Here is a 19,155-nt window from a genome sequence, read left to right on the forward strand (position 1 = left end):
GCACCAGTGAGAGAACCAACGTGGGAGCTACGGCCCTGTTAAAACCGAATACAACCCCTAGAAAGGCTGTTACTACAAGCAGGGGAGAGAGCGTCGTTAACTGTCTCTCTGTCCGTCCCCGGCCCACAACTCCCCCTGAGCTTTGGTACTTTGCAAAAGTACGGAAATGGACACAGGCACATTTCTTGTCCAGAGAGCGGACCTACAGCAGTCATGATAATGCAATGGAAGACACCCCATTTGCAGTAATATATTGGCATGGACATACTTCTGCAGAGCATCGAGCAGACAGACAGACACACACCCCGGGATAAGCAGCGATGCACTGGGAGACCCGCGCGTTAACAGCCGTGATGCACGGAGACAGACCAGTTTGCGGCGAAGGCGGCGGCGGCGCTGAACACACCGCGGCTTGCCCACAACACACGGCGCCAGAAGGCCGAGCGAGGGCTGCAGGACGGCTCTGAGACACGCGCACACTCATGTTGATAGCCCCTCCCCCTGGTGCTGCTGTCGCTAATTGGCCCGTGGCCCTGCCGCCTGCACGTCGCAGAGGCGGCAAAGCTCCACCCTGGGCGGGCGCGCGCCCCAGCTCAGAGCTGCAGAGCCGATTCGCCAGGGAGCGGGGTCACGTGGGGCGAGGCGGCGGCGGCTCAGCTGAGTGGAACTGGCTGCGCTCGGGGACCCGGAATCCCCCTTCCCCCGCTTCAGTGCGCAGGCGCGCCTGCTTCACGGGCTCCCGGGGCAACCGACGCTCCATTCCGCTCGGCCCCAACCACTGCTCCTCGGCGGGAGGTAAGCGGAGGCCCGGGCTTTGCCCCGGCGCCCGGCTGGGGCTGCGTGTCCTCACGCCCGCAACCCCCAACGAGCCCGGGGAGGGGGAAGGGCTGGATGCGGCCAAACCTCCCGCCTCCGCGGTGCTCCGGGCTGCGCCTGCGGCTCCCGGCCTCTCCCTGGCCGCTGGGGGGACAGCACCGGCTGCCACCTCATCACGGTGCCGCCGCCCCGAGGGCTTCCGGCCTGAGCGCTGCCGTGGCGGGAGTCGGAGCCGCTCGCGCGCGCTCCCCAGGGGCTGGGGGCGGGTCTGTCGGGGAGAGACACCCCGGGAAGCCGAGGCCGGTGGAGCTAGAGCAGCAGGAGTGTGATGGGGCCCCGCAGCCCGACTCTCCGGGGGAGGGACCTGGGTGGGGTGTAGGGCGAGCCTCCGCGTCTGGCACGTACCCGCGTGAAGCGTGCTGGGAGCCCGGCCGAAACATGCCAAATAACGGAACCAGGATTTGAAAAATACTTACCCCAAACACCTGCCAGCCCCCGCCCTTTGTACCCGTGCGCCTCTTACGCAGAAGTTGTTGAACTTGTTTAGCTGCGGGGCATTTTTGTCTTGTTTTCCTGGTTATGTCTGTTGCGTAGCAGAGGGTGAAGTTATGAATCAGTTGGCGTGCACTCGCTGGGTCTGCCTTTTGAGTTGCTGCCAGTGACCTGCTTTGTCTGAGTTGCTTTATGTAGGCATCTGCAGTTTTCATCTTAAGCAACCATGGAATACGCTTTGAAAGCCTTGATAGTTCTGAGCAGGGCTGGATGACAGGGTGTTTAAAACCCCTGCATTTGGTGCATCAGGACATGATGGGAAAAATGCCCACATCTTGACTATGCCTCTGTTCCATAATGACTATCACCAGTTAAGCTACACAGGAGTGATCTGTACATCTGATGATTTCTAAATACTCTTATAGGATTTAGTAGCCAGGGCTGGTCTGAGATGGTGTTTTGTCAATCACGGGAGAAAATGTTTTGAGTCCTCCCCAGACATCACTGTTCATGCTCCTCTCCTTTCCCACTGCCCCCAACACTGAAAAAAAAACTGATTTGGCAGAACCCTGAGATATTAACTTGGCACTGCTGTAAGTAGCTATGTCCCATGAAGATGCGTGTTGCCAAATTGGGATTCCGTCTGAAGAGAAGGAAGATTGCATATGATTCATATGTAATGGTAGGAAAATCCAAAGCATCAAAGTAGTTTCTTAACAATATGAAGATGGGCCCAGTGTCTTTTAGAGTGGTAACTAGTTAATGTTTGTGAAATGCATTCAGTGTCAAAAGTGGTGTCTACGTATTTATGGTGGTTTGTTCCTGATGAGTAGAGGGAATGTGTTCCGTCTCTCTCACTGGTTTCTGTACACCCTTGTATCTGAGATAAAGATCCATTACACTTTTCAAAGATCCTCCAACAAAACCAAGGAAGACCAGATTTGATAAATCTGATTTTGAAGGTAAAAATAAGTAATGTAAAAAAAATCCTTAATGTTTTTACTGATTTATACACTATAAAGGAGCAAAAAGAGCATAAACCCAATCAAAAATAAAGCACCTTGTTGGTCACTTTTGAATGGTGTCTAAAGCTTTTTGAGGGCTGTGTAAAGGTTGGGCAGTTTTAGCTTGCATTTAGAGAGGCTTTAGTTCCTGCCATTAAGCCAAAAATTCTTTAACTGTGGTCTATGGAGCACTTGCTTGTGGTTGATGGAGATGAGATTGGTTGCAGTGTTGCTGCTCCTTGTTTCTAACTTCTAAATAGCATGAAGACAAATGAAAATATTTGCCTGATGCTATGTTTCCATGAAAACAATTTTTGTAATTGCTACAGGTATGTTATATGATTGTACCAATCACCTCCCTTTCTGTCTGCTAATGTGAATAGGAGAGGAGGTGGTCCATGAACACTCTGCTATAGTGTGGGTAACATTCTAAAAAGAATTTTAGAACCCCCTAAGCTAAACAAAGGAAAAGAGATGTCTATACATGGACATAATTACTGAGGCTGTCAGGTTGCTTCTTGAATTAATGACTACATCATCAGTGCATCTTCTTGGGTTTTATTTTCAGATACAGCAAAAATAAACCTAAAAGGAGTGGGAAGCAGCAGTAACAATAAATATAATTTTATCAGCTAGTATCTGAGTTCTTTGTTTAAATATATCAATATTTAAGGTTGATTCTTTGTTTTGTGAACTTTGCACCACATTTTTGAATATGGAACATTTGGTTGTATGTCTAATTGTATACACAACCCCTCCCCCTTTTACATGCAAATCTTGTAATGCCGGTATATAGCAGGCATTTGTCTGCGACAGCATTCAAAACAGCCTATTTGTTCGTAAAATGGATATTCATGGCGTACAGTGGGCATGCACACTTTGCTCATCTCTGAAATCTTGGCCTTGTGGATTTAAGAAATCTCCATTTAAAATGGGCAACTATAACACTTAAAATGTAGATTATTTTTTAAAATGTGGGTGTGATAAAGCAGAAACAAATTTATTAACTACAAAAGATAGATTTTAAGTGATTATAAGGGATAGCAAATAGATCAAAGCAGGTTACCTATCAAATAAACAGAAATGCAATCTAAGCTTAATATACTAAGGAGATTGGATATGAATAGCAAATTCTCACCCTAACTAATGATTTAAGCTGGCTGCCCTTGCTTGCAGCTTAAAAACCCTGGGTATTCCTTTCACAGGCTAGAAATCCCTCTAGCCTCGGTCCAGCACTTGTTCCCAGTTCAGTCCTTGTTTCTTAGGTGTTTCCAAGAGTCTCCTTTGGGTGGGGAGTCAGTGAAGAACCGTGATGATGTCATTCCCCTGCCTTAAATAGCTTTTGCATATTACTTGAAATTGCATACTTAGCAAAGATTCCTTCACTGGCATCGTGCTTGGCCACGATGCTCTTCTGCAACTGGCTGGACTGCTCCTGGATTACAAACAGCTCCTGGCTCTCCGGCTCGCCCGTCTCCCATTCTCCTCCTCCTTTTCCTCATCGAAGACCTCCTCCTTAGTGTTGCCTGCACTGGCCTGGGTTTCCGACTCCTCAGAGGTTTCCACGCTGCTCTTGAGGGTAGTAGTGTGGTCACCGCTGAGAATCGCATGCTGCACCTTGTAGAAGAGGCGTATCTGCAGTGTTGTACCAGAGCAACTATTCGCCTTCCTTACCTTCTGATATGCCTGTCGCAGGTCCTTGATTTTCACATGGCACTGTTGTGTGTCTCTGATGTAGCCCTTTTTCCCCACGCTCTGCACAATCTGCTTGTAGATGTCTGCGTTTCTATGGCTGGATCAGTGTTGTGCCTGCACAGCTGCTTTTCCCCACAGACCAAGACTATCCACCACCTCCTGTGTACTCCAGGCTGGATCGCATTTGGAGTGTGGAGCCCCCGTGATCAGCTGTGCAGGTGAGCTCTCCATGCCAAACAAACAGGAAATGGAAATTCAAAAGTTCCCGGTCCTTTGATAGGGGAGTGACTGTTTCCTGTATATCTGACTTCTGTGTAGCAAAGCTGAAAATGTTTACCAGAGCATTGTTAGACACCTCCTGCAGGGCAGTCAGGTCAGCGTAAGCAATGCAGTGTCTACTCTGCCTCTTTGTTGACCTAGCAACATCGAATTAAGCACTACGCCTCTTGTGGAAATGGAGTAATTAAGCCGATGTAGTGGGTGAGTTACGTCAGTGAAAGGGACCTGGTTGCATAGACACATTCATTATTAGGTCAGCATAAGGTCTCTTAACTACACTACCTAACTGCATAATGCAGATCGGCCTAACGCTCATAACCCATTTGGCCGAGGAAATGAGATTGAACTCAGTAATTAAACTCAAGTCTCCTGAATTAACATACAGAATATTGTAATTGGGCCATTCCATAGGTTAAAAATATTCTGAGTAATAACATTGAGGTCTCATTCTGTAAACTGCAAAATTCTGCATTGGTGTACACTGTACAGCTCCATTGACTGAGAAGTCTCCAGGTATATGCAAGTATGAAATGTAACAATCTCAAAAAGAGATCCTGTCTTTTGGCTGGTGGCATGGTCACTGTGCTGGTTTTTTGAGAAAATAATGGAAAGTAAGCAATGGAGGAGCATTCCTGCGAAGGAGGAAATGTTTCAGTATTGTTCACTGGAACTGAAATATAGGTTTATTTCACCTTAATGAAATATACAGCAAAGATGGACCTCTCTAGATCTTGTTAATCAAATGGAGGACAAATTGGAATTTGTCTTGTGATATATACTGAAGTAGAGTTACCATCTTCAAGCAATTTTTGTAAAACTTGATATTTTTATAGTTTTTTTTTTTAATTTTTTTGGTACTCTTGTTCTTCTGCTGATACATTATTCCTTTGATTTTATTTCCTCTGATTCCCTGGATGAAAAGTCTTTCTGTTATCAGGGTCAAGGAGCTCTTAGGCTGCATTGCATTACAATAATATCAAGCATAGGTGATCTATGAATGCATAATGTAGAAAACACTACCACATGCTGGGGGTTAACAGATTTATCCCTTTCACAAACAGTAGTTTTGTGTGTGTCTATAAAAGTTCAATCAGCAATACCAATATTTTATACTAGAAAACAGATCTAGTCTTCTCTTCCCTCCTCACCTTCCCAGGGAAAATTCTGGAATCTTGATTCTCCCCTCCCCCTTAAATCCATTCATAATAAAGACTGTTTTATATGCAAACTGAATACATGAATAGATTCTTCTTATGATGCATGTGCTTAATTCAAATCAATGTTAAGGGACGTTAAGTGCATCAAGGAGAAAATTGTGTGTGAGAGAGAGAGAGAGAGAGTGTAAAATCATTTAACATTGAAGTGTGAAAGTAGGTTAAGGAAAGTTTCCGGTTGTCATTATGTGGCTATCAAATTGCATATTTGGACTTTTTGGTAAAGTCTTTATGGGACTCTGTGTTTGAAATCTCTATGCTTGTATCTGATAGTGATGATGATGGTATAATGTGTGGATACAATGCAATATATGTTTAAAGGTAAGGAAATGCTATTGATAGCATGAATTAAATTATTGTTGGATTTCTGTTCATATTTCCAGTCTTGTAGTGTACATGGATGCTTTATTTTTTGTTTAAAAGTAGGTGAGAAAGAGGTGAAAATAAAGTCCTAGATAATCCAGATTAGTGCAAATACAAAACAGATGAGATTTGTGGAGAAAGGAGATAGACAATCTCTCTGCCATAGGAACTGTAATAAAGGCTCTTCCCCTGGTGTTGCATGCTTGTGCCTCTCCACAGAGTTCAGTCACTAAATTGAGTTGTAGTGGTGCAGAGGGATGTGTACTTTGGTCATCCCAGGAAGAGATTGAAATGAGAGGAAATACTGCACAAATTTCATGGCTCCCTTTCATGATTGCTAGAGAGAGACCCGGCCAGTTGTGATGTGGCTCCAAGAGGAGCTGCACTGCTGTGAAGAGAGAGGGATTATTAAAGTGGCTGAAGTCTCTTAGGATGGGTCCATGAAAGTGCAAGATTGGGAAGGTGTTCAGCCTCAAATAAACAGATCGCTTTTCCTTTCCACTAAAAGGAAAATGCCAAAAAAACTAAGGTCTTTGTCTGCAGGTATAACCCAAGATATGAATTTAAACAGATACTGGTATAATTATCTTTCTCTTCTCCATCTTGATGGGTATAGGCACTTTTGAAAAAATTCTTATATAAAATCTTTTTTCGGTTTAGCGTATGTCTCTTGGGAAGGGTTTGAAGCTAAACCAAGGTTATGAAAATATCTTATATGAAAATGAGCCTATCCACGGGGAGGGTCAAGTTACTTAAACCAAGCTTTTCAAATTGGTCAGTAATTGTGTGTTCCTTGTTTTCTGGGTGCCTAACTTGGTACCCTGTGATCTGATTTACAGAAATGCTGAGCACCCAGAGCTGCAACTTAAGTAAATGAGAGCTGTGTGTTGAACATTTTAAGTTCTGTATTATGCTAAGTATTCTCAAATATCAGGTCCTAAGTGTCTCAGATTGGACACCTAAAACTAGTGGATACTTTTGAACTTAGAAATATAGGACTGGAAGGGACCTTGAGAGGTCATCTAGTCCAGTCCCATGTACTCATGGTAGGACTAAGTATTATCTAGACCATTCCTGACAGGTGTTTGTCTAACCTGCTCTTAAAAATCTCCAATGATGGAGATTCCACAATCTCCCTAGGCAATTTATTCCAGTGCTTAACCACCCTGACAGTTAGGAAGTTTATCCTAATGTACAACCTAAAACTTCCTTGCTACAATTTAAGCCCATTGCTTCTTGTCCTATCCTCAGAGATTAACGAGAACAATTTTTCTCCCTCCTCCTTGTAACAACTTTTTAAGTACTTGAAAATGGTTACTATGTCCCCTCTCAGTCTTCTCTTTTCCCTTTTTTCAGTCTTCCATCATAGGTCATGTTTTCTACACCTTTAATAATTTTTGTTGCTCTTCTCTGGACTTTCTCCAATTTGTCCACTTCTTTCCTGAAATGTGGTGCCCAGAAGTGGACACAATACTCCACTTGAGGCGTAATTAGTGAGGAGGAGAGTGGAAAACAAATTTATCTTTTTCTGCCTCAGTCCCCCATCTGTAAAATGGGGATAATACTCACTTTTCTGACATGGTTATTGTGAAAATACAGTAAAGGTTGGATAGCACTTGGATATTACAACAACTGCCATAGAAAAGACTATGAGGAAATTAATTCTGTCTTCAGAACAGGGTTTGGATAATGTGTCCCCAAGCCTTGTGTACTTCACACTTTGAACAGTATGGATAAAATAAAATATTAGCTGCTCATTAATTGCACTCTTCTGTGCACTGAATTTAGTAGTAGTCCTGTGGAAAAAATATTATGTGATCAAGTAATTAGACTATTCACAATGCCTATGCCCAAGGTGGTCAAAATGAAGGTTGTGCTGGGAATCTTAATTCTGGCATTTACTAACTGTTGCATACTTGACTTTGCAACCTTAATGTCTTAGCATATTTTTTTCAAATAAAAAAATTAACTTTATTTCTAAAGAGAATTACATTTTGTTTAATTTACTAACATTCAAGAAACTCATTGAGAGGTTAGAGTGTAGCTTTTATCCAAAGCTTCTCCCACCATCCACCCCTGGAGATATGAATGCCTTCTGGTAGGTGCAACTGAAGTGGTGTATAGAAATTTCTCTTAAAGCAGCTATCCAGGGTCAAAGGATCTGTTGAAGTACTAAGTGTCAAACTGGAATGCTGAACTTCTTTAAATAATGGCTAAAAAAAATTGTATAGAAAAGGTAGAGTAATAAGTTTACTCAAAGGTGTTGAAGCTGAAAAATCAATCTATAGATAAAGTGGCTTAGTCTCTAAAATTTGTGGTAAAATATGACCAGTATAAAGAAGGTAAAAGCAGAGGAAAAGCAAGTGGTTTCACTGGCTTAGGAATGTGCCACATGCAATCTTTTTTATGTAGTTACTAGCTTTGATTTAAGCAGGAATACATTTATATCTTAGGGAAGTGGTCCCCAACCTTTTTGTGGCCAGTAGCACATTCATGTTTTCAGAAGAGTGTGGCGGGCGCTAACAATTTTTCAAGGCTTATTTTGTATTTGTACATTAAATAATATGAAAAACATCATATTTAATATTACATAATAGATGAATCCAGAGAGAAAAGAGAAGCCGGAGAGAAGCCGCGAGGACCGAGAACACCAGCGCCTGCAGCCCCAGAGTTCTCTGTCCTCGGCAGGGGCGGGGCCGCAGCTTCTCTCCCCTGCTGGGCACTAGGCGGGTGCACATAAGTGCCCCAGCGGGCATCATGGCACCTGCGGGCACCATGTTGTGGACCACTGTTCTAGGGTATGCTTATGCCTTATGTCTCTTTGCCCACTTAAGAGGCTTTGTCTAACAAGGTTCTTGCTAGGAGAACTTAGGTTTCATAAGTATCAGGAAAGTTGAGAAATAGCAGAAGCAAGTAAGCTGTTTGCAGACTGGAGAAGATTCACATTTGAAACTGTAGTACTTAGGTAAGATTAGCATATACAAAAATTAATTTCTTACTCCCCCTTTACCTCACTGATAAGAAAGAAAACTGGTCTATTCTGTGGCAGTCATTGTAGTATCCAAGTGCTATACAAACTTGCAGGGTGGATTTGATTTAAATCAAATTGTTTTAAATCATGATTTAAATCACTAGTCACAAAGACTTGATTCAATCATGGATTTCTACATAAAAGTGCAGTCTCGTTGGTTGTTATAACCTTAATACATATTCTTCACAACTCAGAGATAGATGTAGGTATCATTTTTAGAAGGTACACATTATACGTTTTAAAAGTGATTTATTTTGAAAACTTTTCAGATTAATTTTACAGCTATATCAGAAAATGAATGATTGATTGTTTTTTTCATTTACCAAAGGTAATTGAAGCAGATATTTATGAAGTCATTGGGAGGTGAGCTATCTCCAATTCAACAGGTTAATCATTCATATTTGGAGGTTTTTCTTGCCATGCTGTATTAGGAGGAGAACATCACCAGACAGATATTTAAATTTTTATTTATCTAAAACAGCGTTATGTATTCTGGATTTTTTTCTTAAACAGCAAACATATAATATTTTAACAAAACAAGCATTTGAATTTAGTTAAATACTCAAGTTTTTTAAAATCAGGTTTGTTTTTGTTTGTTTTTAACTAAAATAGTTAAATGAAATATTAAAAAAAAAATTAAATCGACTGTGTCAGCCAGGTCAACATGAGAAACTTAAAATGTTGGCTTCTGCAGCTAACTCAGTCATCTTCACCTTCATTTTCCTGTTTTTTTTTTCATAGTCTGGAAAAGAAAAACAAGCTTTCCTGGTTTTTCAGGTCCGAAACGATTTCTCAGTTTGAAATGAATTAGTCCAAAGGAGGAAGATATTCTTTCTATGCTGGCAGAAGAAGCTACTGCTGTTTAAAGTGAGATTATCTCTTCAATGGTCTCTGAATCCAAGTGCTTAAGTTACTTCCACCAGTTCACTGGTGCGACTTTCTTTAAAACATCATCAGCAAACATATTCCTTGAACGGTTCTTATTCCCAAACAGGGTCTCTTTTACGGCCTGCTACCATTATAGGTTTTCCCTTCTAGTGAGAGAATGGTATGGTAGATCTCAAATCAGTGAAGGCTACAGTCAGAAAGACCTCAAGACTTCTGGAATATGCTGCTCAAACAGTTTCACTTTTGTTTCTACTGTCTGTGCCCCCCTTCTGACATTTATCTCCAGACTTCTTCTCCTTGTCCAAATCTATTCCCCCCTCCAACAATCTTCTATTCATTGAACTTTTTGAGACTTTGCACTTTTAGAGAGAGGTGAGGGATTGATTCTGTGTGCACAAATTTGCAGAGGGACAGTAGGGTTGAGATCTGTTACTTCTCCCCTCTATATTTTATTTATTTTAAAAACATTTTTGCTGTTAACAAGCATGTTATCTCTGGAGACACAAATCCACAGGTTGAGAACTGCAAAACTAAGTATCTCTGATGGTATCTTCTAGGCTGAGCACTGAATCCCATTGGGTGGATAGAAAAATTAACCTAAATAATCTGTATAGAAGCCCCTGGAACCCCATAAGATTGGGTCCCTAATCCATGAACTATTAGAACTCATTTACAAAACTTTTCTTAAACATTAGATGAATATATTTTCTCATACTATAGAATTAGAATTAATAATCCCTATTCCATTATGAGATACATTATAGCTCAAAGATATCTTAATTAAAACTGTCTTTAGATAGATGTTTTCCTCAAAAATCATTTTATCAAAAAAATCAAATTTAAAGAATTTTTCTTTTTTAAAACTATTGATTTTTATCCACCCTGCAAACTTGACAAGTACTTCATTTGTCAGTTGCAAGTAGGGTCTCCTTACTACTAGCCCTGCTCAATGTGCAATACAGACCCCAAATATACTTGGGGATGGGAGGGGCTTTTCCTTACTAGGATTTTGGCGGGGGGGGGGGGAGAGGGTGTCGCAGTGTACCCAAAGTTCACTACTAATCCTATCAAGATTACAAAATTGTTGTGTGCTGCTTTTAGTGGGTTTAACTTCAAAACTGATTGGTATTTTTACCACTAAATACTCCAGACATATAGTGAATAAAAATTACACTGGTTTAGGATTTACATGTTTTGAATTCTTACTGATCCAGGGCCAAAGTTCTATCAGGGCTGAGGACTAATGCTCTGTACTCCTGGACAACTGGGAATTTGATTTGATGAATGATGTGTTATAGATTAGCAAAGTGTGAGATACTGAACCTCAAAATTATTTCACTTTTAGTAACATGCTTTTCTCTCCAGTGTGGTTCTACTTTCAAAAAGGAATAAAAATTACATTCTCACATTTAAGTCCTAGTTGCTGACTTAAATGAAGGTGGTGAGTGATGGGTGACTGTAAAATCTGAGGGCAAGTGGAGTCTGCCCTTGTCCATCCTCATTTTAGTTACTGCAAGTGAGGGACTATAATCAAGGCTGCATATCTTTCTGGCAAAAATTTAGATTAATCAGATTGGCTTCAACTGTGGCCTCTAGTTGAAGAGTCTTGAGGCCATTTGGCTGCAATCAATAACTAATTTACCTTCATCCAAGTCTTACTTTAGAAGAAGGTAGAATGGAAATGGTGGTTCAACATGTAGGACTTCTCAGAAACAGTTACGTAAATTTGAAGTTAAAGAAACTCCTGTGGTAGTTACAACCTCATTATTTTCAGTTGCAGTTGATAGAGATTGATGAAAGCTGTGTGGAAGAAAAATGATAACATTCTGTGTTAGAGGGTTCATATTTTTCATTATGTGGTCAAGGTCACCTAGACTTGGAGGAGAAAATTGCTTTGTTTTTATACTGAATTTCTCAGTGATTTCATATAGCCTTGATACTAATTAGAGAAGTAGTGCTGCTGTACACTCTTACAGATTAAGAAGTTTGTTTTTTTTCTTCGCCTTTACTGAAATAGTGATTCTGGTACATGGTGAACTATTAGGGTTTGTCTAAACACACAAATTGTACCACCACAATACAGGTATAGTTAAAGTGGTATTAACACGCTAATGTGGATACTGTTGCACTGGTATAAAAGAGCTAATATGTATGGCTTAATCTTAATTGTAGGGAGATAAACTATACCAGTATAACTTCATGCACACTAGGGATTGTACCAATTTAATTATTCCAGTAAAAAAAAAATCACACCCTAACTGAAATAGTTAAATCAGTACAAAACCTTTGAGAGTCAGGACTTGGGTTGAATAGTGGGATTTTTTTCCTTTAAAACTTAAATCTTCAGTTCAACTCCACCGATTTTAGCCGCTGATGGAGTACCAGGGTAGAATGGCTGATAATGTCATATAATTGTACCCGCAGCAAGCTGTGATCTGTACTAAAGCTTACAACATTGCTACAGGTGGTAGTTACAATGGCAAAACATCTAAATCAGCAGTGTTGACAAAGCATAAGAATCATTAACTAAATCCCTGTTTCATTACATAGAAGTCTCATCTAATATCATGTGACTTAGGGTAAATGATTTTGTATTACACTATCAGTACAAACACATGCTAAAGTATATTCATGTTACTGCTTATCTCACAGAGGAAGGGGGTTGTGACAGTTCAAGCAAATCTTATTGGTGAAGGAGTTTCTATGTGACTTTTTCTAAGTAGCTATTTCCTTACTAAACCATACCATTACGTGTGAAAGTAGACTGAACATCAATCTCTCTCAGGAAGGAAGGACTGCAGAGGAGAAAATCTTACTATTTTAAAATACTTGTGGTAAAATTCTGCTTCCATCTTAAGAAGAAAAGTTTGTACAGCATAATGTTATGCTTTTTAGATTGGTATTTACCTGTACTATGAAAAGTTAACTTCTTTGGTGAGATGTATTTCTCAGAAAAGTTAGATATTGAAGATGACATAAACAAGAATGCAGTCATTGCACATGAAGGAATCCCTTCTGGTATCTTGGTGAGTTCTGTCCCTGATATCCTTATTTACTATAAATATAGTGACTTCATTTTGTGTGGAATAGTGAAGTAGTTAATAGTCACAGTGGATCTGTTAGAAACTAAATGTTTCTCTGGCTCTTTTTGAGTTGCATTACTCTTTAGAAAACCTTAATTTGAACTTCAGCAGACTTGATTTGGTTTCACAGTCTCTTTTGTAACTACATGCTAAACCGCAACTTCTGAATCTTTTTTATTATGTTTATTTAAGAGCAAAATGTATTTTTGTGTTTTGCTATGTATACCTTGGCATACCCAGTTCCTCTGTTAGATATACCTCTGTATATCCAGTTAACTTTCACTATAAAGAATATGAAGTGACCTAGTTAGAAATTTATTTTTATACGCAAACTGAAAAATGGAGTATAAAGTAAAAATTAATGAAACATTTAAAAAACATTATTTTAAATTAGGATTTTTATTCAAGTGACATTTGGAAGCTGCCAGTCCCCTGTATTATTTATTGTAACTAAATACAAGTAAATTACTGTGTTTGAGTTGGAATATTATAGCTGCAGTTATAGTCTTGCTGATCTTGTAAGTAAATATGTACAAAACTCTTAATTAAAATGACCAAGATACTAATAATTATAAATGAGGAACAAATCTAATAAAATTTTGAGTAAATGACAATCCTATCCAGTTAAACATAACTCCTACCTAATAAATATGTATTTTTACATGGGCAAAACCAGAAACATTGAAAAAAATCAAGACTACACTCTTTTTTTTCTTTTCCGTTCTTCCCTTTTCTGTAGTAGTAATGAAAAGGAGCAACCCTTTATTACTAGCTCAGAAGGTACGTTGCACTAGATACAATATGAAATCAATAGAACAATTTAATTCTGTTGTCCATTAAGACCTCCATTGACATGATTTTTTCATAGTGATAGTTATGGTTCATTCCCTTTGTAGAGGAAACATCCTGTCAGTAACTTGTGTGTTTGAAAGGTGCGCTGTGTATCATTTGATTGAAGAAGTTGGTCTTACAACATGTATTAGCATGTAATACTTTGGATTTCACAAACAATACAATTAGCTTACCAAAGGTTGGATTAGTAAACCAGATGGAGTACACCAGGACTCTGAGCTAGGTTTTAAAAAATTGTTTTTCCATTGTTGAACTGAAGAAATGCCACAAATACATAGGAAGCTCTTCCTCTTCTTGTAGATGCTGATCCAGTTATGTCACGTGCTTGTATATAGATGTTCTATTAAAAGTTCCTTAACTATGAACAATGCTTATTAAGGTACATTGTATTACTTTTGCAGTATTCAAAAGTGTGCTACGTGCTTTATGGCAGACAGACATGGTCGCTGCCTCAGACCTTAAATTTAGAACTCCTTAAATTTGAGAATTCCCTGCCAAAGGTATTTTAAAAATGTAATTTGAACCTCTAGTGTCTAGAATAAATCATACATAGTCTGAGCTGAAAACTCCTGAGTTGTGTCCCATTTGCCATTATGAAATCTACAGTCTGAGGAACTGAGGCGAGTAAAATCTAGGGGTATGGAGAGTTAATTTAGTTAATACTGGATTGAGTATCTTGTGCGTGGAACAAACTATGCTACATAACCTAGCTATTTTTAGTTTCATAAACATGTTGCTTCATTTGCAGACTAAGTAACTTTTCCCCTGGTTCTGTATTTACTGTTACACTGTCTTAATAGAAGATAGAACAGGCAGTTTCAATTTTTTTGCATTCTGTCATGGCTTTTTGCCTGAAAAACCTTTAATGCTGTAGGGCAGTGTTTTCTGGCAATGCAATTTTTTTGCCTCCTGCTTAGAGCCACAGCATGTTCCACCAATATTTGAATATTTTCAGCTATAGAGAATCTTAAAAATGCAAGCATATAAATTAAGTATTCAAAAACCAAGGCCTTTTGAGCATTAAAAGTTACAAGAAGTTCCCCTCTGCTTTGGAGCCCTCAGTATTGCGGGGCCTTTAAAATCTACTGTTAACTCAGCAGTATTATTGACTAAAATTTAACTTTTGGCTATTACTCAGAAGTCAAGAGAGAAGAGTTTGACTGCGGCAGGTAGCATGCATGTTCTGAGTCCCAGGGACAAATGAAAGATACTTTTTTTTTAAATGCTGTCACATTCATTAAGCCTAACTCAGCTTTCCCAGCAGACTCTCACTTTTTATACCAGCCATGGAAGTAGACTGCTTTTAGGTGGTTCCAAAGATGAAGAGGAAGCCCTGATTTCTTTCTTTTCTGTCTGCAGTCAAGGCAATGTGAGATTTTAGCCATATAAGCCTGAAAGTAAGAGGGGAAACATTACCGGAAAAGTTTCCTTGTAGCATTTCTAAATCTGTGGTCAGAACTGCTTCTGTCACACTGGTGAAGCATCTGCATGTATTTAAGCAATGACATTGCTGCTACTTGTCAAATTCAGTATTACTTACTTTAGGCTTTCCAGAATGCTCTTTAAACAGTAAATCACAATAAAAAAAAATAATCCAGAAAACCTGTGGTCCTCTTGACGTATTGAGACTCCAGGCAGCTATACATTCTCAAGTATGTGGTGGTGTTTGACCCCTATTCATGTCACAGTTTGGATCTACTGAAATAACTATCGGTAGTTCTCATTACCCCAAATAAGATATTCTAACTTCTTCTAAAATGTAGTCTCTTTTTGCACTTGAAACTTAAATGCCTGATTTGCAGCTTATTTAAAAAACAAACTGGACAATTCATATATAACAAAGAGTTGAGTGGCTTTCAATTTTGATAAATGTTCTTCATGACCTTCAGTGTTACATCTGCTGTTTTTGTAAACATAATTCTGTTGTTGTTGCTACAGTAAGGTAGCAAAAATGCTTATTTCTAGAAGAGCTTCCACAAGCTTCTTTATTGCAGCTGCATATTGGTCTCCATAATTCTGTCATGCAGCTGTGTGTTTGCATGACCCCCTTCTTTAAGCTACTTCCAGCAAGTACACACATGCAAATAAGAAAACAAATTAAAAGACTATAACCGCCTTTTTTCTTACTCACAGTTCTGAATAGATAAGAGACTGTAGCAGGGAGATTGGCAGAAACCTGGTTGCACCTCTAGTCCGGTCCAGGACCCAGAGAGAACAAAGCCAAACCCAAAACCCACAAACAAAGGCTTCCCTCCACGAGATTTGAAAGTATCTTGTCTCCTGATTGATCCTCTGGTCAGGTGTTTGCAGGTCACTGTTTGTTTGTTAGCCCTTTATAGGTGAAAGACATATTAACCCTTAGCTATCTGTTTATGACACCCCTCCAGTCCTGGCTCAATGCACAATACCGTCCGGCCAGAGATCCTATCGACACAGTTGTCACAATTCCCCAGGACGTCTTGGACTCTCTCCAGTGGTGGCTGGACCCTTCCGTGGTGTGTGCGGGGCTCCCGTTCCATCTGCCCCAACCCTCGGTGTCCCTGACAACAGATGCCTCCTCCCTGGGTTGGGGGGCTCACCTCGGGCTCCTGCAAACCCAAGGCCAGTGGTCACCTCGCGAGCTAGCCCTCCACATCAATGTCCGGGAGTTGAGAGCGGTCCGCCTTGCCTGTCAGGCGTTCCATCACCATCTGCAGGGCCGTTGTGTCTCGGTATTCACCGACAACACGATGACCATGTATTATATAAACAAGCAGGGCGGCACAAGATCCTCTCCCATGTGTCAAGAGACCTTACAGCTCTAGGACTTCTGTATAGCCCATTCTATTCACCTCATCGTGTCCTTTCTCCCGGGCATTCGGAACACGCTGGCGGATCATCTCAGCAGGTCCTTTCTTTCCCATGAATGTTCCCTTCGCCTGGACGTTGCTCTTTCGCTCTTCCGGAGGTGGAGGTTTCCCCGAATGGACTTCTTTGCATCTCGCGGGAACAGGAAATGCCAGATGTTCTGCTCTTTTCAAGGCCTCTCACCGGGTTTGGTGGCAGACACCTTCCGTATTCCGTGGATGACGCACCTGCTCTATGCCTTTCCACCGTTTCTGCTTGTCCACAAGGTCCTATTGAAGGTGCGCAGGGACAAGGCCCGCTTGATCATGATAGCTCCAGCGTGGCCCCGGCAGCACTGGTACTCCATGCTGCTGGACCTTTCCATAGCCAACCCTGTCCCTCTGCCCCTTCATGTGGACCTGATCACTCAGGACCACGGCAAGCTCCGTCACCCGGACCTTCAATCGCTCCACCTCACGGCGTGGCTCCTGAGTGGCTGACCCGGTCTGAGCTCCGTTGCTCTACCCTAGTGCGGCAGGTGCTCCTGGACAGCAGGAAGCCTTCCACTAGAGCGACGTATTTGGCCAAATGGAAGCGTTTCACCTGCTGGTGCGCGGAACGGAATTTCCTTCCCACCGAGGTCTCCATTGCTAATATCTTAGACTATATCTGGTCCCTCAAGCAACAGGGCCTAGTGATATCATCTCTCCGGGTTCACGTGGCGGCCATCTCCACCTTTCACCTGGGGGGGGATTGGCCGCTCGGTGTTCTTGCCCCTTATGGTGACTAGATTCCTTAAGGGCTTGGAGCGTCTCTACCCCCAGGTTCGCTGCCCTGCCCCTACCTGGGGCCTTAACCTGGTTCTGACCCGGCTCATGTCCCCTCCATTTGAACCATTAGCGACTTGCTCCCTTCTCTACCTCTCATGGAAAACCGCTTTCCTGGTGGCCATCACATCAGCGAGATGGGTCTCGGAGCTTCGGGCCCTCACAGTAGATCCCCCGTATACTGTGTTCCACAGGGACAAGATGCAGCTGAGACCGCACCCAGCCTTTCTACCCAAGGTGGTATCGGTTTTCCATGTTAACCAGGAGATCTTCCTACCTGTCTTCTTCCCAAAACCCCATTCGTCTTGCAGGGAGCAGCAGCTACACTCACTGGACGTCCGTAGGGCGCTCGCCTTTTACATAGAGCGAACTAAGCCATTCCGCAAAACCCCCCAACTCTTTGTTGCGGTGGCGGAACGTGTCAAGGGGTTACCCGTCTCCTCGCAGAGGATTTCCTCGTGGGTAACGTCCTGCATCCGCGCCTGTTATGAACTGGCGCACGCCCCCCCAGGCCACGTGACTGCGCACTCCACCAGGGCTCAAGCCTCATCGTCTGCTTTTCTTTCTCACGTGCCCATTCAGGAAATCTGCCGGGCAGCAACCTGGTCTTCTGTCCATACCTTCGCTTCCCACTACGCCCTGGTTCAGCAATCTAGGGATGACACAGCCTTCAGCTCCGCCGTGTTGCACTCTGCGACATCTCTCTCCGACCCCACCGCCTAGGTAAGGCTTGGGAATCACCTCACTGGAATGAATATGAGCAATCACTGGAAGAAGAAAAGACGGTTACTCACCTTTGTAACTGTTGTTCTTCGAGATGTGTTGCTCATATCCATTCCACACCCGCCCTCCTTCCCCACTGTTGGAGTAGCCGGCAAGAAGGAACTGAGGAGCGGACGGGCCGGCAGGGGTATATATTAGGCGCCATAGCGGTGCCACTCCAGGGGGCGACCTGCCGACCCACCGGAGTTGCTAGGGTAAAAATCTTCCGACGAACGTGCACGCGCGGCGTGCACGCGCGGCGCGCACACCTAACTGGAATGGTTATGAGCAACACATCTCGAAGAACAACAGTTACAAAGGTGAGTAACCGTCTTTTCAACCATAGGCTATGAAAGTGCAGAATAGTGATAGAATGTGCCTTTGGATTTCTAAAGGGGTACTGGCACAGTTTACTCACTAGGACCTCAGCAAAAGCAGTACTCCTATTGTTGTTGCTGCTTGCTGTGTTCTACATAATATCTGTGAAAGTAAGGGGGAAAAGTTTCTGCCTGTGTGGCGGGTTGAGGCAGATCGCCTGGCTGCCAATTATGAGCAGCCGCATGCCAGGGCAATAAGTAGAGCACATCAAGGCACACTGCATCTCCGAGAGGCTTTAAAAATCAGTTTCATGAATGATCCAACACTGATGTGACAGTTGTGTGTGTTGTTCCTTACCAACCTGCCCCCTTTTTCACATGTAGTGCCCTGTAAACTAAACCCCCACCAACCACAGTGTACACAAGGAATAAAAGAGCCTCTTGTACTCAATTCATGCATTTTTATTATGCTGACAAACACTGAACAGAGACAGCAATGAATAACAATGATAACCAGGTAAGGGCCTGATAACACAGGGATGGAAGGGCAAGGACACATTGCTAGACAGTGCAATTATAATAAGCTATCAAAGCTGTGGAAATGAGAGCTTTCTGCTCCATGAACCATCCCCTGGAGTTGAGTTCAAGGGATAATGGAACTCTTCCCCTCCATCCCCACCACATTCTACAACATCTGGGAGAGGAG

At 42.0% G+C, this 19,155-nt stretch overlaps 1 protein-coding gene across 13 annotated transcripts in view; it reads left to right on the forward strand.

Annotated features, from left to right (window-relative positions):
* Nucleotides 1-452: 452 nt before the first annotated feature.
* Nucleotides 453-19,155, forward strand: part of LPIN2 (lipin 2) — a 74,800-nt gene continuing 56,097 nt past the window's right edge. For 2 of the 13 annotated variants that reach the window (XM_050942127.1, XM_050942137.1), the window contains exon 1: nt 453-795. In XM_050942127.1, coding sequence (XP_050798084.1) covers nt 483-795 — 313 coding nt within the window. In that variant the 5' untranslated portion in view covers nt 453-482. Of the gene's footprint in view, nt 796-4,035; nt 4,226-12,512; nt 12,809-13,604; nt 13,646-19,155 lie in introns of those variants that run through there. The other 11 variants (XM_050942135.1, XM_050942136.1, XM_050942131.1 and 8 more) reach the window with 11 other exon arrangements.

This window comes from Gopherus flavomarginatus, chromosome 2, assembly GCF_025201925.1.
Source record: "Gopherus flavomarginatus isolate rGopFla2 chromosome 2, rGopFla2.mat.asm, whole genome shotgun sequence".
NCBI classification, from domain to species: domain Eukaryota; kingdom Metazoa; phylum Chordata; order Testudines; family Testudinidae; genus Gopherus; species Gopherus flavomarginatus.